General features: G+C 42.6%; 1 protein-coding gene and 1 pseudogene across 2 annotated transcripts in view; one reads left to right on the forward strand and one right to left on the reverse strand.

Moving 5' to 3' along the window:
* SIK3 (SIK family kinase 3) overlaps nt 1-23,875 on the reverse strand; it is a gene marked incomplete at its 5' end in the record, with an annotated part of 294,724 nt that overhangs the window by 40,426 nt on the left and 230,423 nt on the right. Inside the window, 3 exons of the mRNA XM_081098532.1 lie at nt 180-298; nt 20,403-20,526; nt 21,326-21,450. Of these exons, the coding sequence (XP_080954658.1) occupies nt 180-298; nt 20,403-20,526; nt 21,326-21,450 (368 nt within the window). The remainder of the gene's footprint in view (nt 1-179; nt 299-20,402; nt 20,527-21,325; nt 21,451-23,875) is intronic.
* LOC308525618 (isocitrate dehydrogenase [NADP] cytoplasmic-like) lies at nt 10,142-11,372 on the forward strand (annotated as a pseudogene). The gene has a single exon. The product of its transcript is annotated as an isocitrate dehydrogenase [NADP] cytoplasmic-like (transcript).

A 23,875-nucleotide genomic window follows, 5' to 3' on the forward strand; every position in this document is an offset into this window, starting at 1 on the left:
GTCTCACTGTTCTCTATCAGCTGCTGGTTTAAAATCCCCACTTTCACTCCTTGCTTGAGTACTACCCAATAGTTTGTGCCAGGGCTGCCTTTTCATGTCCTGGCCTAATTACAACCTCATGCAAAAGAGGTTTCAGTAGTTCTGAGAAGTGTTCCCTAAGGCAAGTGGTGCTCACTCACCCTGTCAAAGTTGGGGTCGTTGTCCCCTAACTTCATCCACTTGTGTTTGCATATCTGCTCCATTGAGAGGCGCTTACTCGGGTCCAACACCAGCATGTGGCGGATCAAGTGCTCACACTCTGCAACAAAGAGCCTGTGTTTAACTCCGCGAGGGAGGTACCAGTGGTGCCCCCAGCGAGGCAAGGTGAGCAGGGAGATTTTCAAGTTCCTTGTTTCTCATTTGTCTCTCTTGCTCCTTGATCCTTACCTATGTCATTGCTTACTCCAGAAGGGACTGGCAAAGATGGAAAGAGGTGGAGAAAAGAGGAATTCAAATCTGGTTGGCTGGTTAATACCCTCACTAAAAGTCTGATTAGAAAAAGTCTCAGGATGATCCATAGATCTCATTTATTTATATTATGTATGGCCCCATTTAACACAATTAATGAGGGGATGAATGTCCTCAAAAGAGATTCAGTCTAGTATAAGGTCCTCAGAATGGTAAGTTCTTTCCTCCTACATGTATTGTTATGTGCACACTCATGCCCTGACTTTAGGAGACCAAACCTCTCTTCAAACTCAGGAATTGAACTTTCTAATGGTTCAAGTATGGGGGAGAGCGGCACGCATCTGATGCACACACCAGGACTCTCTGAGAACTTTGTAATCTTCTCAATGGTGTTCAAACATTCACAGGTGCATACAACTGGACTCTGAGCTATAGATTCAAATCAATAGTTATTTCACTCTGGGAGCTCAGACTACATAACATATTGCTGAAAGAATAATAGATTCAAAATCAAGAAGCTTATATTTTTATTTCAAAACCATCCTCTAAGTTTTCTCACCTATAAGTTGAGGGTATTGAGGACGATATGGGAGTAGTGCCTGTGATAAAGGTGGTGATGGTGATGATGATAAAAACAGTGTTAACACTTCTGAGCAGTTTACAATTATGATTTTCTCATTTAATCCTGATAGCAATCCTAGGAGGAAGGTACTATAGTCATTCTCTTTTCAGAGATGGTAAAAATCTGGCACAGAGAAGTTAATAAACTTGTCCAGGCTCACATGGTAAGTCAGATTTCAAACCATACTGCTTCTCTACTACAGAGCTGTGGGCAGGACCCAAACTTCTGAAACACTCTTTCAACATCTTCATCCAAGACACCATCATCTCTCACTTAGACTATTGCAAAAGTTTCCTAGATGGTTTTCCTGCTTCCATTCTTGCTCCATAAAGAAGCAAAGAGGCTATTTCTAAAACATAAATCTGGGCACATTATTACCTTGCCTGCAATTCCCCAAACTCTTCCCATAACCCTCAGAATAAACTACAAAGTCCTGGGCCTACAGTCTTGAGCCTCCGTCTCTGACTTCATCCCCTGCCATCTCCCCACTGGTGCACAGAACTCCGTCCAGCTGCACTGGCATGCTTCCTAGTCTGTGCGCATGCTTAACATACTCCACTGAAGGCCTCTGCACTTGCTGCTTCCCTTAGCTGCAATGGCTGCTCCTCTGACCTTTACATGTCAGCTTAAACGTCACTTGCTCAGAAGCTCTTCCCTGGCTACCTAAACTAGGCCTCCAGTCACTATCCATTACAGTGATGGCGAACCTATGACACGCGTGTCAGAGGTGACACGTGAACTCATTTTTTGGTTGATTTTTCTTTGTTAAATGGCATTTAAATATATAAAATAAATATCAAAAATATAAATCTTTGTTTTACTATGGTTGCAAATATCAAAAAATTTCTATATGTGACACGGCACCCGAGTTAAGTTAGGGTTTTTCAAAATGCTGACACGCCGAGCTCAAAAGGTTCGCCATCACTGATCTGTTATGTCACACTAGTTTTCTTCACACTAATGACTTCTTTGTGAAATCATCTTATTTATTTATTTACTTGTCTATTATCTAACTCTCCCACCACAATGTAAGGCCCATGTCTTTCCTACTGCTGTTTCCAGTACCAAACCTCTAATATCAAACATGGTTATTTACACCTACAGGAGCTGAATACATAGCTACTGAATATATTAACAAATAAACATATATTGACTATTTACTCTAACCAAACAAGATTGTACTTGTGAAAATGCTTTTTTAACTATAAAAGTCTATAAAATATAGGTTAAATTTTTTTCTGTTTCTATTTCATTATAACTGTCCTGAAAACAAAACTGGCCAGTGATACTAAACAATAAACTACTTCTAATTTTAAAAGACTTTTTATATATAAGGTACTATGATTACCAAATGTATTTCATTTAATCTCACAACAACTTTAAATTAGATACTATTATCAGTACCATTTATAAACAAAGTAGAAACAAGTTAACAAACTCAACACTGCAAAATAATGGCAGAACTGGGACTTGAGAGCTCTTCTTGACTTCCCTGTTAGATGTCTTTACATGGATATAAATTCTGCTTCTCTATTTTTTCAGAGTAAATTCAACTCTGCAATCCCACAATTTCTGCAACATTTGGCAAACACTATTCTATATCACCATGTTGAAAGGAATACAAAGAGTAATTAAGGCAAATTGCTCTTAATTTAGTCTAACTTATAAAATACAACAAAGCAAAATTCCTATATTAAAATGATTTTTAGCAGGCATTAATTTGTTCTTGCTTTGTTACTAAGACTATATTCAAATGCAGTGTAGATTCTAAAGCCTGAAGTTCCTATAGTCCTAAGAAATAGAGGAAATGCTATCTCCAACATTAAGCTTCTATTAAAATTATGTTTCAAAGTAGCAAGAATAGACCCCACAATTGTAGCATCCAAATAGGTTATAAATATCGCCAACACACACCTTTATGGTCTGCAATTACTTGAGGAAAACAATGTTCTTAATTTAGAAAGTTACTAAAGCTAAAGACCCCTGTGCAGGGAGAAGGCCTGGGCCTGATTCCAAATATGTGAAACTTGTTAGGGCCGCTAGGTGGCGCTCTTCCATTTCCTTTTGTTTTTCGTGCAGCATTTCATGCATAAAAGGTCACCACGTTGCTCCTGATTCAAAGACCAAGGCAGAATGACGTTCAATTAAAAGCTTGGTTTAAAACAAATATATATATGTATATTTGTTAATCCTCACCTAAGGATATTTTTCCATTGGTTTTCAAAAAGAGTAGAAGGGGGGAAGGGGGAGAGAAACAGAGAAAGAGAAACATTGATGAGAGAGAGACACACTGGCTGGCTGGCTGCCTTTGCACGTGCCCCAATCAGGGCCGAGGATTGAGCCTGCAACCAAGGTACATGCCCTTGACGGGAATTGAACCTGGGACTCTTCAGTCCATAGGCAGATGCTCTATCCACTGAGCTAGAGCAAAACAAACAAATTTTTAATGACAATTTCCTTAAATACAAAATAAATCAACACCACCATAATATGTCCTGATTAGAAAACATATCTAGTGTAATTGCAGGGTCTTGAAACTTACATTTAGTCATCTGTAACCATGTTTTTGGTTTCAGATGCCTTGAAAAATCTCCAGAAAAATGCAAACAAGAATTTATACACAAAAATGGGAAGGTCACTTGAGGCTATTCACGGAGCCCAGGAGGCGTGCCACATTGTCTACATGTTTACAGGCCCCACGTTAAGAATCCTGGTTGCAGGAGCAATACCTAAAGAAAACAACTTTCACCTTGTCTGCCCTACATAATATCCAGTATGTAAAAGAATGAAAGCTGATCCCTTTCATATGTTGCACAGCATGGAAAATACGAGAAAATGCAGAAAACTCGATATTTATTATCAACGCTTACTTCCTAAGTGTCATACATAGCTCATGAAATTAAATTCAAACTAGATTTGAATGCACCATTCTACATAAAACATGGGAAGAGAGTGAAAACCAAGGGAATAAAATGCTCACAAACCTAACAGAATCAACCAAATGATCACCTTTTCCAGAAGTACTCTATTTTAATGTCAAAAATGGCTCTATCACTTGTTCCCGCCCAAGAGGCAGCACCTTTGGTATGAATGAGGCGGAAGCATGCTGGGCAATGCAGGAATATGCTGCTCAGCTTGTGCATGCCAGAGGGGCAGCCGACGAGAGTCCGCGTCTCTCTCTCGCCTCCGGGTGGAAATCACTGTGGGCCTGTGAAAGCTGATCCGCACAGGGCATGCGAACAAGGGAGTGCGGCTCAGGCCTGCCCTGCCCTGCCCTGCCCTGCCGGGCGTGCTCGCAGACACCAGGATGGCTGTGGAGAGAGCTGCTGTGTGTGCATTAAGAAGGCCAGATCTTTCACTTCTTTTTTTCTCTTTTGACCTTGATAATAAACAACTTTCTCTAAGAGGCTGAAATATTTGGACTGCGGGGGTGAAAAATAATGGACGGAGAAGGGGAATTAAAAACTAACTTAAAATTCTCCGAAAATGCAAATCTGTCTCCAGTGTCCAAGCTAGAAGAAGTAGCATCACTTAAAGAATTCCCCGAGTAAAACTGTAAAATCACCTGCAGCAAGGTGCCAGGCAGTGAGGCTGATTTAGCCTGAGAAGAGGTGTAGGCAGGAGGGAGCATGCTGGCTATCCAAGCATCTGGAGGAGTTTTATAAAAAGAGACAAAGTGGCCCTAGCCAGCTTGGTTCAGTGGATAGAACGTCAGCCTGTGGACTGAAGGGTCCCGGGTTCGATTCCAGTCAAGGGCACATGCCTGGGTTGTAGGCTCGATCCTCAGTAGGGGGCATGCAGGAGGCAGCCAATCAATGATTCTCTCTCATCACTGATGTTTCTTTCTCTCCCGCTCTCTTCCTCTCTGAAATCAGTAACAATATATTTTTTTAAAAAGAGAGAGACAAAGTGGATTTACACTGTGCTGCTGCTCTAGGGGAACCTGGAATAATTAGGAAGTAACAAGTTCAAATAAATTAGAGTTGATCCAAATTACTAGGCCAGGGTCCTGTTAGGACCTGTGTGGGCCTCTTGAGGAAGGAGAGTGGGTAGTCAAGTGGGCAGGGCCACACCTGGAGCACAGCTAATTGCATCCATTTCACAGACAGGTGTTCTGAGCAAGATTTCACATGAAAAACCGAGTCCAGAAACAACTGGACAGAATGAACTCCTAGGTCCCCTTCAACTCTACAAACCACGTGAAAAGGGAGTGACTTGTCCTGTGAAACAGCGTGCTTATTATCACTTGGAAATGTCTGCTCCCAGGTTGGCGTTTGTCACAGAAGGCCTTCTAGCATTCGCTGAGAGGAGAACTGGGAGTCCTTCAGGGTTGGAGACTGTTTCGCTGAGCTGTCTATCCCCGGGCCTACTATGGGACCTGGGAGGTAGCTGGTCCTCAATACTCCAGTTAAAAGAACACAGGACTAGATGACGACTGCTATAATTCCTTCAGGCAACTTCAATAAGCGGAGTCTAAGAATGTGCAACTGAATAAGCATTCTCCATGCTTCCAGCTAGGAAAACCAGACAACTATCATTTCACAGAAGATGAGATGAGGCACTCTTTTAGAAGAAAAGCCTGGATCAGATGATTTCCAAGGCTCTAGAATTCTCTGTCTCGTACAGGGGATACTTCCTTACTCATCTTTCTGAGGCTAAATAGAGTAATCTGTCAATCAGATTACCACTTGAGGAGGCAGCCGAATATGGGCATAGCTATAGCATCAGGCTAGGATATAACAAACCAAGACGTTCGGCAGGTAAGTATTCTACATAAATCCTGTGGATTTAACTGAAAGTGTTAATAATACATCTTTAGCATATTAAGAGAGTAAGAGTGAAAGACACATAGAAAAAAATAAAAAGAAACATAGGGAAGGAGGGGATGAAAGATTAAAAGAACAATTCTTCAAATATATTATTTAATAATTATTAATATTTATTGAATATTTACATGGTAGACAGAGCGCTAAACTTTTTTTTAAGATTTTTAAACTTGGCTTTTAGAGAAAGGGGAAGAGAGAGGGAGGAAGGGAGAGAAGGAGGAGGGAGAGGGAGAGAGGGGGAGAGGGGGAGAGAGAAAGAAAGAAACATTGATGTGAGAACGAAACATCGATGGCTGCCTACCAGGGATTGAGCCCTGGCCATGTGCTCTGACTGGGAATCAAACTGGCAACCTTTCGGTGTGAAACTTTTAAAGTTCATTTAATTTAAGCATTTAGTTCATACACCAAATCCTATAATTCATTATATTAATTTTATAGAAAAAGAAATTAAAAATCAGAGAAGTGAAGAAACTTAACCAGGATATAAATTCTGGTCAGTCTTATGAATTCTTATCCCATCTAGCGCATAAAATAAATTAATTATTGATGTTTTAAGTAGTAGCCAGCATCCTATATAATAAAAGCCTAATATGCAAATCAACCTACTGGCAGAACAACCAGTCACTATGATGCACACTGACCACCAGGGGGGCAGATGCTCAACACAGGAGCTGCCCCCAGCCCACAGGTCCCAGGCCAGCCAGGGCAGGTGCCAGCAGGGGTCCCCCAATCGCCCTGCCAGTTGCCCCGCAGAGGTAGGCGACCGGTGGTGGCAGCAGGGGGTGGGGCCGGCGAGCAGGCGGCACCAGGCCAGCCAAGGCGGGTGCTAGCGGGGGGCCTCCCGATCACCCTGCCGGTTGCCCCACAAATTGGCCCTGATCGCTGGCCAGGCCTAGGGACCCTACCCATGCACGAATTTCATGCCCTGGGCCTCTAGCGTCTTAATAAAAACAAATCAAATCAATTTCATTCCTCTTCTGACAGATCAAATGCCATTTAATCTCCACAGGTTTCATCATGGTAGAGTCACCTACAAGCCAAATTAATAAAAAATGGGCCCTGTGCCAATTCATAGAAGAGTGTGAACTAGTTGGAAAACAATGTTAAGGGAAGACGGCAAGTTGGACTAAGATCCTCAGAGAAGGCAGAAACACAATGGTGAGAACTAAATGCACTACAAAAGAAAGCACTTTGTTTTGTACTCGGCTTGCTTCATGGTGACGAAGACGATGATGGAAGGCTGAAAACAGGCCTCCCCAATTGAGGAATCACAGACAAGGGGAAGGGCTAAGTGAAAATTCCAGGAAGTAGATCATCAGAATCTTGAGGCTGATCCTATAATGGAGAAAATGCCAACTGTCCCTTAAACCCTTTATGTGATGCCTAAGTGTGGGACATAGCAAAGCAGTCATTTCCAGCTCTGTGGGCAGAGGAGTGGTCTGAAAGAAGTGGAGTCACAGATTCTTTCTGACCACATAAAACTGCTAGGGGAACAGAAGACATCTGTGGCCAGGCGACCTGGGAAAAATGCAAGCAAGAAGCAATCACCCATGCATTATGCTAAAAGAAATAAGCCAGTCAATGAAAGAAAAATACCACATGATCTCATTCATTTATGGATAATTAAGACCATTATAAACAGATGAACAAAAACAGATACAGAGGCAGAGCAACATCGAACAGACTGTCAAACTACAACGGGAAGGCCAGGGAGGGTTGGTGGGTGGGTAAGAGATCAACTGAAGGACTTGTATGCATGCATACGAGCATAACCAATGGACACAAGACACTGGTGGGTATGGGAGGCTAGGGGAAGGTCAAGGGGAGGAAAAAAAGGAGACATATATAATACTCTTTGTAATACTTTAAGCAATAAAACAATTAAAAAAAAAAAAAAGAAGCAATCACCCAGGAAATGCATGTTTCTCACAGGTGCTTGGAGGAAAGTGTACTCATTTAATAAACACTAGGTGTTCAAAGGTAATTCCAAACACTTAGCCCAAGAGTTGTTTATTTTCAATAATTTTAACAAACTTCTTAATAATGTTTAATTCTCCAGAGCAATTCAAATTTCAAAGAGAGCTCTATTTTTCTCAAATCTCAAAATCCAAAAAGAAAACAAAAATAAATTGGCTACTAAATCTCTAAGACATGTTTCCCTGGAAAATGAGTAATTAAAAAAAAAGATAAATGGAACTAAAGTCTTAGACTTTGCAGAACAAGGACACTGTGTAAACTGCTTGAATCTCATCCATTCATTTTATCCAGCTCAAGTACCAGTCTGGGGAGAACTGATACTAGTATAGCAGACACAGAGAACAAGATTGATCCATCGTTGCAATGATAGAGCAACATAGCTTTGGTAAGAGTGTACGCTTTTCCTTTATATATTCTGGACTTAAATGTTTGTGACCTGGAGTTCCTCTTCAATGCTACCTGCCTTTTCCAAAAAGAAAAACCATGCACAAAACATGCTGTTTTTCTAAATGAAAAGAAAATAAAGTTTGTCATAGTGGTCAGATCCTGTCATAACATGGTTAAAGTAGTGTGACTATTTTGTCACAACCCCTATATAAAAAGTGAAAAAGTAAATCAATAAGAAATGTGCTCTGACTGGGAAGCGAACTGACAAGATACCTTCTTTTGGTGAGAAGCTGGCCAGAGTTAGAATCCTCACTCTGCTGTGGACTAAGCCCTTGAAATGACATTTTTCATATACCCAAGGAAACCCTGTCATTGTCAGCTGTCAGCTGAGGTCAAACCTATTTTACACAGTGACTATTTTAAAACCTAAACAACACAGACAAATAGTCTCGAAAAAAGACATTTCTATGTATAAATAACTGAATGTGCTATCCTATAGATGAATTCAGAGATTGCATAAATGTTAAATACAAAAATATACTAAATACCAGGGGTTTTTTTTCATTGTTATTAACAATAAAAATTTTGTTATACTGGATATTGTTAGAACAATGGTGTTGTAGGGATTGGATGATTTTTACTCTATGAATTAAATTTGATACATGATGGACACACTAGAACTATATAAGCATTTCTAACTTGCATGTTAAGGGACTTTATTTGCAGTAATAGTCAATACTACAGCTTCACCTAAACAAAGAAAATACACAATCTTGGAATTAAATGTAATCCATAACAGTGCTGGTTACAGTAAGATGTGACTCATAAAATAAGCACATCTTACTATATCAGTTCCTCTAACAAAATGGCACTGAGGAATAAAATGCCTTATTTTGAAACCTTTTCTTTCGGTTCTTTTGGGGAAAGAATGGGAGTCCCAGGACTGAAGTACTCAGTAAAAGTCCTACAAGGATAATCAGCAAGAGATCAGACAAGAAAGTGGAGATTTTTTAAATTTAAATACAAATTCCAAGACCACCATTTCCTGCAAATTGTTATCAGAATGTTCTGGAATAGAAATAAAGTTCCTTATAACTACATCCTGTGAGGCATTTTCTGTGGATGAACAGAAGCCAAAGGGAGATAGATGGCTTGGCACAACTTAGCAAATGAAGATGGAGCTGATAAGAAAAGCTTCTGTTAGGGATCAATAAACAGGCTGAGAGGCTTTCTCTTTGGTTTTAACAGTGTATCAACCTGAGACAGACTGAGGAGAAAAACAAATGTTTGACTCATGTATCTCAATTTATTAGAAAATAACACCTATTTCTTGAACTTTCCTAATTTTTAAGTTTTTCTAGGTGGCTGTAATGTTGTCAGAATTACAACCCCAAGTTAGGAGATACTGGCTGAAATGCTGGTGATGTCAGTATCTCCCTCTAGCACAGAGCCACACTGTTATACTACAAGCTGTCCAATTTGCAGCTCACATTTTTTAAATAAAAGTTTGTTGCTTATACTATCATATCGTTATTCAAATATATGATTAAGTCCTAATTTCAAATGAACAAAATTGTGGCTCAGTTTTACTTGATACTTTTTTCAAAAAATAATCCAGAAAAAAGCCGGGAAGAGGAAAAGCTGCCCTGCTTGCTTGTCTGTCCGTGGTTTCTTGGAGGCTGTGTCTGACGCCAAAACAGCAGGGACCCAGCTGTCTGCACTTATGAGTTGGATGGTGAGTGGCTATGGCCACCCTCACCCCGGTGCATCGCCAGCAAACCTACCCCTGCAGGAGATAAACTGCACTCAGCTGAGTCTACAAGACTGAGAGGAGTTGGAGTGATTTGAAGTTGACTCACTGTAAAAGTTTAGTGAAGTCAAAATGTCTCAAAAAATCTATGGTGGTTCAGTGGTGGAGATGCAAGGAGATGATGACACTAAACATTTGGAAGTTGATTAAAGAGAAACTCATTTTTCCTTATGTGGAACAGGACCTGCGCAGCTATGATTTAGGTCCTGTTTAGGTCCATAGAGAGTCGTGATGCCATCAATGACCAGGTCACCAAGGGTACCGCAGAAGCTATCAAGTATAACGTCGGTGTCAAGTGTGGCACCATCACCCCTGATGAGAAGAGGGTTGAGGAGTTGAAGTTGAAACAGATGTGGAAGTCGTCAAATGGTGCCATCCGGAATATTCTGGTGGTACTGTCTTCAAGGAAGCTATTATCTGCAAAAATATACCCCTGGCCTGTGAGTGGATGGTAAAATCCATCATCATAGGCCGCCATGGGTATGGGGATCAGTACAGAGCAACTGATTTTGTTGCTTCTGGGCCTGCAAAAGTAGAGATAATCTACACACCAAGTGATGGATCCAAAGAAAAGACGTACCTGGTACATAACTTTGAAGAGGGTGGTGGTGTTGCCATGGGAATGTACAATCAAGATAAGTCAATCCAAGAGTTCGCACACAGTTCTTTCCAGATGGCTCTAAGAGTTGGCCTTTGTAGCCGAGCACCAAAAACACTATTCTGAAGAAATATGATGGGTGTTTTAAAGACATCTTGCAGGAGATCTATGACAAGCAGCACAAATCCCAGTTTGAGGCCCAGAAGATCTGGTCTGAGCATAAGCTCATCGATGACATGGTGGCCCAAGCCATGAAGTCAGAGGGAGGCTCCCTCTGGGCCTATACAAACTACAATGGCGCCACACAGTCTGATTCCATGGCCCAAGCTTATGGCTCTCTTGGCATGATGACCAGTGTGCTGATTTGTTCAGATGGCAAGATGGTAGAAGCAGAGGCTGCCCATGGGACATGTAACGCATGTACCAGGAGGGACAGGAGACATTTACCGATCCCATTGCTCCCATTTTTGCCTGAACCAGAGGGTTAGCCCACAGAGCTAAGCTTGATAACAACAAAGAGCTCAGCTGCTTTGCAAAGGCTTTGGGAGATGTCTGTATTGAGACCATCGAGGCCAGCTTCACGACCAAGGACTTGGCTGCTTGCATTGAAGGCTTACCCAACGTTCTGACTACTTGAAAACGTTTCAATTCGTGGACAAACTCAGAGAAAACTTGAAGATAAAACCAGCGCAGGCCAAACTTTAAGGTCGCTCCTTGGCCTAAGAGGACATGTGTGTTTTGGTAACTAGGTCCATTGGTTTACATTTTTCTGTTTAACACTCAAGGGAAGGGCAAAATCAATTTTCTTTTTAGTAGTCAGAGATTATCTTTTCTATAAGTTTACAGCCTTTTTCTTATACATACAGTTATGCCACTCCAAGAATGTGGCTGGGACTTTTTAACTTTAAATTATATTTTCTACTAGTAGCTTAGGAATTACTTTAGTGCTGATTTTTACCCTGTCACTTTTGCTCATGTTCCAATATAAATGACCAAAATGAAGAGTGCTTGCATGGTAAACTACAGCCACAGTTTTGGTCCCTAAAATTGTGTAAAGTAGAAATTCACTTCCTTCCCTACTCTTCGTGGCCTGGGCTCTGGGTGCTGTTGGTGTAACAGGTGTCCCATCATGTGAGGTCCAGCTGCACCTTAAACTTGCACAAGGACTGAAATGAAGAGCATGGGTGCAACTAAAACATGTTAAAGACACAGCAGTCCCTGTGTCAAGAGCTCTAACGCAAGGTTTCGAAACATTAAATGTGTCTGAGGCCACTGGAGAGCTTGTGAGCCAGGAATACTCCCTGGGGCTTGTCCTGGGCTTGTCTCCTCCTCTGGGCCTGTGGGCCTGTGTATTATGCTGCCCCAAACACACATTTCATTCACGTGCAATAACACGAGCTGCACCTTTTTTGGATTTCTGGCCTGTTTTATTTCCTTTATATAAATGTGATTTTTCAGAAGTTAATTTTAAACACTATTCTAGACTGTTCTTCATCTGCACTATTACTTTTAAGTAAAATTGAGTGCTAATGACTGAAAAGGGAAAAAAACGGGAATAATCCAGCTGTAGATGGACAAAACGTCTATTCCAAGACTCTTTTGATAATTGGGATAACTTGGCAGATATGCATTTATTGAGAATTAAATTAATCAAAGACAGATAGTTTCTGAAGCTAGACTGCCAGAATTCAAATCTCAGCTCTGCCACTGACTAGCTGTGTGATTCTGGGTATATTATTTAACTTATCATGCGTCAATTTTCTTGTCTATCAGATGACAAGAGTAGCCTACCTCATAGGGTTGTTTTGGATATTAAACAAGTTATGCAACAGTTCTGTACAAAGTGTTCAATGAATGTGAGCTACTGCCCAAATCTCTGGAGTCCCTCCACTCAGAACTTTTTCCTTTTCTCTATTTTCCTCCATAAGCTAGGAGACACTTTTCTTAAAAAGGTAATAATAAATAGGGCAGTACCCGTATTTACCCACTGGTCTTCTATTACATAAGGTAAAATCATGGAGCTGGTCAGGGGAGGCCTGCTTACCTCTGACCTACATAGATCCAGCCTCTTTGCTGACATCGTTTGTGATTTCTGCATTCGCTGACATGAAAGCACCACACAGGTTCTCTCCTGCAGTACAGTATGCCTCAGAAAGCAATGAGGAAATGCTTTGAGCACTCTGAGCCCCTTAGTAGATGGAGACTGGTGGGTGAGCTGCTTTAATCTCCTGTCCCATTCCCTCTAAACAAAACGCTTTTAGCCAGGCCAGACGCTTCGAGGTTCTCAATGAGTAAGCCAATCGGGGCCCATTTGCCGAGTCGAAGCAGAAGCTTTGGCAGCAGCTGCAAAGCACAGTCTCCATCAGAAGCATCTCTAAGTCTGGGCCTTCCGCTCCCAGGGATAAGGTGCTGTGCAGCACTACAATTCATTAAGTCACAATGAAGTCCAGTCAATAAGGACTCAAAATACTGTCCCGTGAGAGAGCTCTATGTGCTCACTGTCACTGGTTTTTTCACTGTAAATTAATTTTCCTTCAGTTAAATAAATGAATGCTCTTACTACATTTGCTAGCAGTATGAATGGTGAATAAGAGAAAGTGGGCTTTAAGAAGTAGGCCTCTGTTGGTTTTTAAAAATATATTAGGAGTGAATGAGTCTGGTGCTCAAAAAATGTAAGTTGTTTGCTTCCCTCAGTGGGAGGGGACAGAGAAAGCATCTGCTACCATGTGGCCAGGCCACCTCTCATCTTCAGCAACAGCCCAAGCAACAGCAAGTTTCAGCTTTTAATCCTTCTATAATTTAGGCTCAGTGTTGTGCCCGAATACTTTCTGGGATGCTCTGAGAAATTTAATCCAAAAATTCTGGTCAAGTAAAATACATTTATAGTAGATCAAAAAGAAAGTCTATGGTAGATCAAAACCTTTTTAAAACTAGAAGTCACTTGACCTGGTCATTTACATACCACCTACACAACAAATGCACATAAAACCAATTAATAATTCAGATAATCACCTAACTCTTTGATAATAATAAACCACTGGGGTCTGGTGTGAAAGTCTATAGGTAATTCATGATGATGCAGTTTGTCATTAAAAAATATTTACTTGAATGTTTATACCATACCAGGCACCGTTGGGTTTTATGGAAGACTAGAGGCCCAGAGCACAATTAAATCGTGAGCATGTAGGGTCCCCTAGACCTAGCCTGCCATCAGGGCCATGTCCACCACCCCACGATGCCTCGCACGCTCTGTGGATACTGCTGGCGCCCCGCCCCGCAACGCCTCGCACACTCCGCAGACGCTGCTGGTGCCCTGCCCCACCTGTCGCGACAACCGCTGCTCATTTGGTCGTGATGCCCTAGCGGCCAAGGCCTTTTATGATATAGACAATGATGAGTGAAACACAGTTCTGCTGTAAAGGAGTGGCATTCTAGGGAGAAAGGAGGAAGGCATATACTTAATTATAAAACTAGGTAGTTTAAAGTCAATTCCGCCTAGAGTAAGTCCTCTTGAAATTTATAGCATCATCATTCCAATGCATGTCCTTGGCATATGTGAGGATGCCCATGAAGGGAATCTTGTATCCAACAATGAAGAGTCAGGCACAGAATGCCCACTAAGTGTGAGGGTACTTCATTCCACACATCACTGACAATAAAGAGACGCTTAGAATTCCTGAACTATGTCCATTTGTACTGCGTGGCCTCCTGCACAGCTGTAGAGACTCTGGAATTCAACTCACTAGAAGAAGCTAGACTCTGGGGCCTTCCCCACGCTGCCTCCCAAATGCTAACTTAGAAAATGATACCAGCTCTACTGGAGTTTCTATATTCTTTTGGCAAAAAAATAGGTCAACTCAGCTCAAGTCTGTGACAACAGCCTAAGAGAGAAAACGGTCTTGTTCTTTGGGACATTCTTCCATTACACGACCTCATATAGTACAGGGACAGTGGGCCTAAAGGCTCTCCACCCAAAGAATGACCTCGAGGTCTAGTGAGGTGCAACTGGGCCCCAAAACTACAGTGTTTGCAGAAAAGGGCTGAAAGGAAAGACTCGGTTTCCTTCATCTGAACCTGAAACTTTATGTATAGGATGTCTAAGCTAAGAAAAGACTAAACAACCTTATGAATCCATTTTCTCCCAGGCCTTATCCCTGAGACAGCATTCTCTGGTGGGCCTTTGGGATTGAGGCAAGGCTGAGCACTGGGATATCCTTGAGGGCAGGAGAGATCAGACTGGTAACATAGGCTCAGTGTTGTGCCCGAATACTTTAGCTACCATCATCTACTCACTTCCTAGACTGGGTTGTTCCTCATTTTCTGTACTTAATTTTACAAAAATTTTTACTCCCACTTAAGGAATTATTTGTCTGGGATTAAAAAATGACCACATCTATAATAATAAATGGGCAATATGCTAATTAGACTGGACATCCTTCCGGACAACCTTTCAGACGAAGCTGGGGCTGCAAGGGAAGCCCGGGTTCCAGGTGCCAGAGGGAAGCCCGCGCCGGCAGCCAGGGGAAGGAAGGCCTACTCTTGCACAAATTTTGTGCATCAGGCCTCTAGTTTAGGATAATTAAGTTGGTGTTCTCTGAGTTTTTAAACTTTCATGTTACCTTGGATCATATTACAAATATTCTTTCTAAGTAGTTAAATGCAACAGAGTTTATTTCTAAGCATTAACAGACGATGTGGTTGCCAGCATGGTTAGCTATTCGGCCAGCACTCACAACCTGAAGCCAGCTCTAGTGAGGCTCGAGTAAACACCTGCCATGGTGCCAAGGTGGGGGAAGCAGGGGCCACGCTGCTCACAGGGGTCCCTGAGGATGCTGGGAAGCAGAGGAGGGCTGTCCTTCCTACTGCACTGTGGTGGGCATCCATGGAAATGAGTGCTGACTTAACCATTTATTACTTGTGGCTCTAGCAAGTAAACTGATTTCTTTAAACTTCAGCTTCTTAAACTTCATTGGCAAAATGACAAAAGAATAGGTGTCAATGCCAATTCCATAGTACAGTTATAATAGTTCAAATTAGATCAAGTATAGGAAATACTGTGTAAATTCGAAAGCCATACAGAAATGTTAATATTATTATTTTAAATACTAGTGTACACTCTGGAGGGGTTTTGGTAGTTAGCATCTTAACAAACCTATTCATTTAACACATATTTTGTCCTAAGCCCTGGGTATACAGCACTGAACAAAACCAAAGTCATATTACCGTCAGGAAATCCATAATGCCAGATGGTGGGAAGTGCTATGAAAAAATAAAGTCGGGTGATGGGAAAGGGTGATGGGGTAGCCAGGAAAGGCCTCTGTAAGGGGACACCTAACCAGAAACCTCAGGTGAGGTGAGGGGCCAGCCGTGCAGATATTTGAGAGAACAGGAGTGTGTGTGCTGGGCAGGGAGGCCTGTGTGGGTGGAGCTCCGAAACCAAGGTGAAGAGCAGCAGGAAATGAATTGAAGGGTTAGGAGGAGTAAAGGGGGATCACAGTTGTGCCTTGTAGGCCATAATGACGACGACTATTTGAATTTTATTCTAAGTGTAAATGAAAGCCACTGGAGTGGATTCCATTTACTATCTACTTACCACTTACTGAGTCCTACCCCATGCCAGACACTGGACTAGGCTCTAGACAACTGTGAAAAACCACGTTTCAGCTTTACTTTCTCTAAGCTCACAGTCTAGAGAAAATAAGGAAGATATATAATGAAAGAAGTAATACAATAAAAAGTTTGCTAAACCCCATGATAAAAGTCCAGAGACACAAAGAATGGTAGAAATTATCTAGATTATTTCTATCACATCTAATTCTTTTTTTTAAAATATATATTTTATTGATTTTTTACAGAGAGGAAGGGAGAGGGACAGAGAGCTAGAAACATCAATGAGAGAGAAACATCGATCAGCTGCCTCCTGCACACCCCCCAGTGGGGATGTGCCCACAACCAAGGTACATGCCCTTGACCAGAATCGAACCTGGGGCCCTTCAGTCTGCAGGCCGATGCTCTATCTACTGAGCCAAACCGGTCAGGGCTGTCACATCTAATTCTTATTCTAGAATACAGGAGTGGATGGTGGGGGAGGGGGGGTGGGGTGGAGGAAGAAGCATTCTAGGCAGAGGAAATTATTCCAGGGAACCAGAGGAAATTAGGGTGACTAGACGGGAATGGGAGTTAGACTAAAGAGATAGATAGGAGCCAGATCGTAAAGGCATTTCTCTGCCACTGTTTTTTTAAGCAGCAGTCCTGAGGTCAACTTAGTTCAGTGATAATCAGCATTTCTAATGTAACAGAATAAAATATATACTGTATACAGTAAAGACAAACTTTGCTTTGTAAAAAAACGTGTTCAATTGTGGACGTGTGTGTATGGGAGGGGTCTTAGGTCAGAGTATAAAATATATTTTTCACGGAGAAACTAAGATGGCGGCATAGATAAACACCGGGAAATTGCTGCTTCCCGCAACAATTGATAAATGCATCAAAAACACAAGGTGGACATCATCCAGAACTACAGGGGGGCTGGCTGAGTGCAAATTCTACAACCAGAAGGAAAGAAAAGCACACTGAGAGCCAGAGGAGCTGTGGAGGTGGAGTGCAGAGGTACGGGGGCTCGCGCGCGGAAAGGGGCTGGCACCTGAGGGCGCGGTTGTCTTTTTGAATCCGGAGGGAGACACAAGCTCCCGACGGCTCTGAAATCGGGTTCCGGGAAGTCTCTGGGGACCCAGGACTCATACGGGGAGAAACTGGACTGTCTGGCAGCGGGCAAGCTTGAGAGCGGCTTTCCCTCAGAGGTGCTTGCAACCATTGCCGGGACACTGGGACTCGCGACTCCTTAGGGCAAGGCTGAGGCTCCGCCATAGCTGCTCTCTCCGCCCTTTGATTCCTTGAGACCCCGCCCCGCCCAGGCTGCGGCAGAGGCTTTTGCATATGAATGCCCTGACCATTTGCAACCTGTAATTACCTAACAAACTGCAGCTGGACAAGACAGACCTAGAACTTCCAAGAGAAGGCCCAAGGCCCCACAGCGGCTTGCATTGCTTCACAGCTGAGCCTCATCAGGGCACCTCCAAACTCCAAAAAAGGAAGGGGAAGCTGCAGTTCTCTTCATAGCTCCTGCTGTGTAACCTCAGGCAGAGGCTAAATTAGCACCTCCTTAGATCCAAGAGCCACTGTGCCCAGTGGTCAGAGGGGGGCCATCCAGATCACAACTCCTCAGATCCATAAGGGACACACTCAGGGTGCAGTCTCAGTGAGCACCAAAGCCCCACTGAAGCAAGTCTTGCCCCAGAAGGGTGTCTCCAGCACAGAAGTTCTCCCACTGCAGACACAGCTGATTCTTACTGCCAATTGGCCTGGAGGTCAATTCCACCCAGTGATCCTGCAACAACCAAGGCATAGCTACAACAAGACTGTGCACAAAGCCCACAAGGGGGTGCACCAAGAGTGTCCACCTCAGGTAACTGGGGAGGCTGAGCCACTGGGCCCTACAGGACACCTAGCACACAAAGCCACTCTAAGAACACAGGGAAGCAGCCAAAATGCAGAGACAAAGAAACAGGTCACAAATGGCAGAAATGGAGGAAAGCAAATGACTGGATATAGAGTTCAAGGCCACGTTTATAAGGTTTTTCAAGAATTTTATGGAAACCGCCGATAAATTTAATGAGTCCCTCAATAAGTATAGTGAGACCATGGAGGACATGAAAAAGGACCAACTAGAAATTAAGCATACACTGACTGAAATAAAGAATAATCTACAGAGATCCAACAGCAGACAAGAGGATCCCAAGAATCAAGTCAAAGATTTGAAATACAAAGAAACAAAAAATACCCAACTGAAAAAGAAAAAAGAAAAGAGATTCCAAAAATATGAAGATAGTGTAAGGAGCCTCTGAGACAACTTCAAGCGTACCAACATCAGAATTACAGGGGTACCAGAAGAAGAGAGAGGGCAAGATATTGAAAACCTATTTGAAGAAATAATGACAGAAAACTTCCCCTACCTGGTGAAAGAAATAGACTTACAAGTCCAGGAAGCGCAGAGAACCCCAAACAAAAGGAATCCAAAGAGGACCACACCAAGACACATCATAATTAAAATGCCAAGAGCAAAAGACAAAGAGAGAATCTTAAAAGCAGCAAGAGAAAGACAGTCAGTTACCTACAAGGGAGTACCCATACGACTGTCAGCTGATTTCTCAACAGAAACCATGCAGGCCAGAAGAGAGTGGCAAGAAATATTCAAAGTGATGAATAGCAAGAAGCTACAACCAAGATTACTTTATCCAGCAAAGCTATCATTCAGAATAGAAGGTCAGATAAAGAGCTTCAAGGATAAGAAAAAGCTAAAGGAGTTCATCTCCACCAAACCAGCATTATATGAAATGCTGAAAGGTATTCTTTAAGAAGAGGAAGAAGAAAGGAACTCTTACCATTTGCCACAGCATGGATGGAACTGGAGAGCGGATAAATACCACATGATCTCACTCATTTGTGGAATATAATGAACAACATAAACTGATGAACAAGGACTGATCCAGAGACGGAGAGGCATTGATTGGACTGTCGGGCTTTGGAGGGAGGGTAGGGGAGGGTGGGGGTAAGGGGGAAAGATCAACCAAAGGACTTACATGCAGGCATATAGGCCTAACCAATGGACACGGACAACGGGGGGGTGGGTGAGGGCATGAGCGGGGGGGGGGGGGGGGGGGGTAGAGGGTAACGTGGGGACAAGGACACATATGTAATATCTTAATCAATAAAAATATATTAAAAATATATATATATATATATTTTTCACTATGGTTGTGATAAAAATGTTTGAAAGTTAGCGCTCTAGGCACTGTAAGGAGGAAACTTCACCTAAAGGCAATGGCAAACCACTACCAAAGCGAAGCTGGAAAGTGACATGATCAGCTGTGTGTGTGGCTTTATTATACATGCGCTATGAAGATCACTAGGCAGCACTGTGGACATCAGATGAGAGAGGGACAAAGCTGGAGCCATGAATCCATGTACTGGCAACAACTGAATACTACACAGCAGTAAAAAAGAAGGGTCTCTTACCCTTTGAGACAGCATGGAGGGGCCTGGAGAGTATCATGCTAAGCGAAATAAGTCAGTCAGAGAAAGATAAGTATCACATGATCTCACTCATATGTGGAATCTAATTAGCAAAACAAACTGATGAATGGAGTAGATCTAGAGACATGGAAGCATGGAAGAGTGTGGAACATCAGAGGGAAGGCAGGGGAGGGAGGGTGGGTGAGAGGTAATCAACCAAAAGACCTTGTATTAATATATACATAACCCATGGACATAGACAGCAGGGTGGTGAAGGCCTGGGGCAGGGGGTGGGGCTGCCTGCAGGAGGTCAATGGGGAAGAAAGGGGGACATATGTAATACTTTAACAACAAAAATTTTAAAAAATAAATTAATTAAAGAATAAAAATAAATAAAGCCCAGAAGACTTAGCAATCTGCCACATAACACTAGTTGCTATACCCAGAGCCCAGAGCCAAACTCAGACAAACTTAGCAGGGCTCTCCGATGCCAAAGCCTGCACACGGTTTCTACTCAACCTTCCTTCCCGAGGGACCAATTCAGCAAGGTGGAGATAAGAAAGGTTGTTAAATGGCCCTTTATGCTCCATCACTCAATTCCTAGGGTAACATGTCTAACTTTCCATGAAACCAGTCATAGCTGTGTGCTGACAACGCCCTTACCTGTGGACATAAAAAATGGGATGCGGAACTTCCCACTCAGCACTCGGGCCCGCAGATTCTGCAGTGTGCTCCCATCAAACGGCAGGGCGCCACACACCAGCACATAGAGGACGACTCCAAGGCTCTGCGTTGCAAACAGAGAGGGCATGCAATTAATCGCACCAGAGGAAACAAAGAGGCCGTTATAGTACTTGTCTGAAGAGTAATGTGAGTCACGCACAAGATAATGGAACACACTTCTTCCTTTTCTTATTTATGAGAAATAATATGGGGCACTGTCAAGGCCAATCATCTTTAGAATTGTTACCATTCTTCTTTGCTTCCAGACTGTTAGTTTGGGGTAATATATCTAGAACCGCTCTCAGTATTCATCCTCTAGGAAGACAGCCAGTGGCAATGACAGAAAGAGTCTGTTCTTGACAAGGGCACCCACCCAATTGCCCTTGGTTTTTTCTTTATGCACAGGCAAAGGGGGAGTTTGAAATCTGTGGTTCAATCCCTAACACAACGGCTGGGGAAAAGATTGCATAAAGAAATGGGAATTCAGCCCTGGCTGGTTTGGCTCAGTGGATAGAGCACCGGCCTGCGGACTAAACGGTCCTGGGTTCGATTCTGGTCAAGGGTGCATACCCAGATTGCGGGCTTGATTCCCAGTAGTGGGGTGCAGGAGGCAGCCAATCAATGATTCTCTCATCATTGATATTTCTATCTCCCTTTCCCTCCCCCTTCTTTCCTGAAATCAATAAAATTATATTTTAAAAAAATAAAAAATTCTGGAAAAAAAAAAAAAAGAACTTGGAATTCAAAGAGAGGTGAGCAAGATCTGAATTCATATGCAACATTTTGTGTCGCCCAGGATGAATACAGTTGTCATCAGTCCAGGGTAATTAATGTTATGGGCATAAGAGAAGGCAGGCACATACCCAGATGTCCACTTTGGGCCCATCGTACTCCTTTCCTTCAAAGAGTTCAGGTGCAGCATAAGGAGGACTGCCACACCAGGTCTTCAGCAGCTGCCCAGGAGTGAAAAGGTTACTGAAGCCAAAATCTAGAAAGGCAAAATGAACATAACTCATGTTATCTTAACCTAGCAAACACTAGTTTCTAGTCACTGGAATAAAGGTTCTGAGTCCTTAAGTTTGAATATTCAGGTGAAAAGAAAATGTTCAGAAATTATATAACCAGCCAGTTAATCTTAAAATAACAGAGCTATAGATGAGCTGGAATGCAAAAGTTATCTGGGTAACTAACAGCATCATTGGTTTATGTCAGAAAAATAAGCACCGTTCCCTTAGAAAACCTAGGCTGAGTGAGGCTAGTGTACTTATTCCTCTAAGGATGAAAATGAAATGGGATAATGATCAATGTTAAGACCACATCAGAACCATAAATACATATAAGCCTACTCAACTGGACCCAAAATGTCCTATTACTTTTACTTCCCACGTCAAGCACATTTATGACACTGACTTTAAAAATCAGACAAAGTGACTTTATTATTATTAAGGCTGCTTATTAAAAATAAAGAATATGCAACTTGTTTATAAACTAGAGGCCCGGTGCAAAAAATTCGTGCATGGGTAGGGTCCCTAGGCCTGGCCAGTGATCAGGGCTGATTGGGGCCTTTCGGCTGCCAGCGGGGGCCTTCCTTCCCTGGCTGCTGGCTGCGGGCTGGGGCCTTCCTTTGTTCCACACCAACCCCTGGTGGTCAGCACACGTCATAGCGAGTGATCAAACTCCCGGTCTCCCGGTCAAACTCCTGAGGGGACACTTTGCATATTAGCCTTTTATATATATAGGCGGAACAAAAAATGGTTACATTTTAACTTCAACTTCCCTCCTTCTTTTCTCCACCTCCCACTGTTTAAAGAGAAAGGAGAGCCTAGACAGTTTAGCTCAGTGGATAGAGCATAGGCCTATGTACTGAAGTGTCCCAGGTTTGATTCTGGTCAAGGGCACATGCCTGGGTTGTGGGCTTGATCCCTAGTAGGGGGCATTAAGGAGGCAGCCAATCACTGATTCTCTCTCATCACTGATGTTTCTATCTCTCTCTCTCTCTCCTTTCTTCTCTGAAATCAATTTAAAAAATTTTTTTTTAAAAAGAAGAGAGTAGATGTGAGATAGAAAGAGTGAGGTTTGGGAACTAATACTAAGAAAATAAGCAAGGATGACAGGCCAAAGCATAGAGAGTCACTGACTTTTAAGTAATAGTAATAGCACATATTACTGTTTATATGAACAACTCCTATGTGTACCACAATGGAATGCCCTCCGTCCCAGACCTCCCGCTGTGGGCACAGCGTCTGAAAGTCTTCCCTTCCTAGTTTTACTCTCATTAACAACCCATCTCCTTTGCTGTTTGGCTTTCTTCTTTCTCCCGCCTACAGAAGGTGAGCTCTAGCTCAAGAGGCAGGAGCTGACGCTGTGTCCCGGCTCCACATTTGTTCTCAGGGCTAATCCTTCTGGTACCATAGTTCCTATTCTCATTTGTTTGGTAATAATTCTCCATATTTGTATCTCTGACTTAAGTTGCAACTCTTAAGTTCTTGACATGAACTTCTAATCCTTGCCTGGAAAGAAACACCTCAAACTCATCCAACTCACATTTTCCAAAATCAAGCCTGCTCTTCCGGTGATGTCCCCATGGTCACCGATGGCATTCCCAGCCCAGTTACCTTGTGCACAAGAGTCACCTTTCTTTCCCTCCTCAAGGCCTAGTTTAAACGGGTAAAACTCAACTGCTCCTACCCTGTAAGTGTGCCCTGAGTCCATCTCCTCCCTTCTCCTTACATCCCCATCATCTCAGCTCATGCTCTTATCGTCTCTGACAGAGACTGATGCTATTGCTTATTACCTGTACCTATTATTTCTCTCTAAGCCATCCATTCATTGCACAATGAATGTTTCACAAATCATATTGTTACCTTCTTGCTCAAAAACATTTGGTGGCTCTGTTCTGCTTACAGAATAATCTAAACCTCTCAGTACTGTCATTTAAGATCCTTCACCACCCAGTTCCACCTTACCTTTCCCACATATCTCTGGTCATTCTAGCATTAATAGCCTACTCACATCCTGTGTTTGTGTGCCTTATTTCTGCTATTTGCTTTCTGGGCCTTGCCTTTTTCATTCCTTTCCACATTTGAAATATCACTCTGTTTCAAGGCCCAATCAAGTATTACTTCCTGTATGAAGCCTTAACTGACGTCCACCACAAATACCATGCCAATGGCTTCCTCCTCTGTGCCTCCACGTCCTTTGTTTATACCTCCACATCCCACTTAATTATGTGTTTATTTCTTCGAAGAGTCAGTAAGTGGCAGGGATATATTTTGATTTATCCTAACCTCCACAGTGTTTTCATACACAGCAGGGACTCAAGAAAGGGCCACTAAACTGAACTGTAATAAAGTCACTGGGCCAATCCTCTCATCACCTCCTCATACTGACAATGGCAGCTGGCCAGCTAGGAG

The sequence above is a fragment of the Myotis nattereri genome, assembly GCF_964212035.1.
Source record: "Myotis nattereri genome assembly, chromosome: 9".
NCBI classification, from domain to species: domain Eukaryota; kingdom Metazoa; phylum Chordata; class Mammalia; order Chiroptera; family Vespertilionidae; genus Myotis; species Myotis nattereri.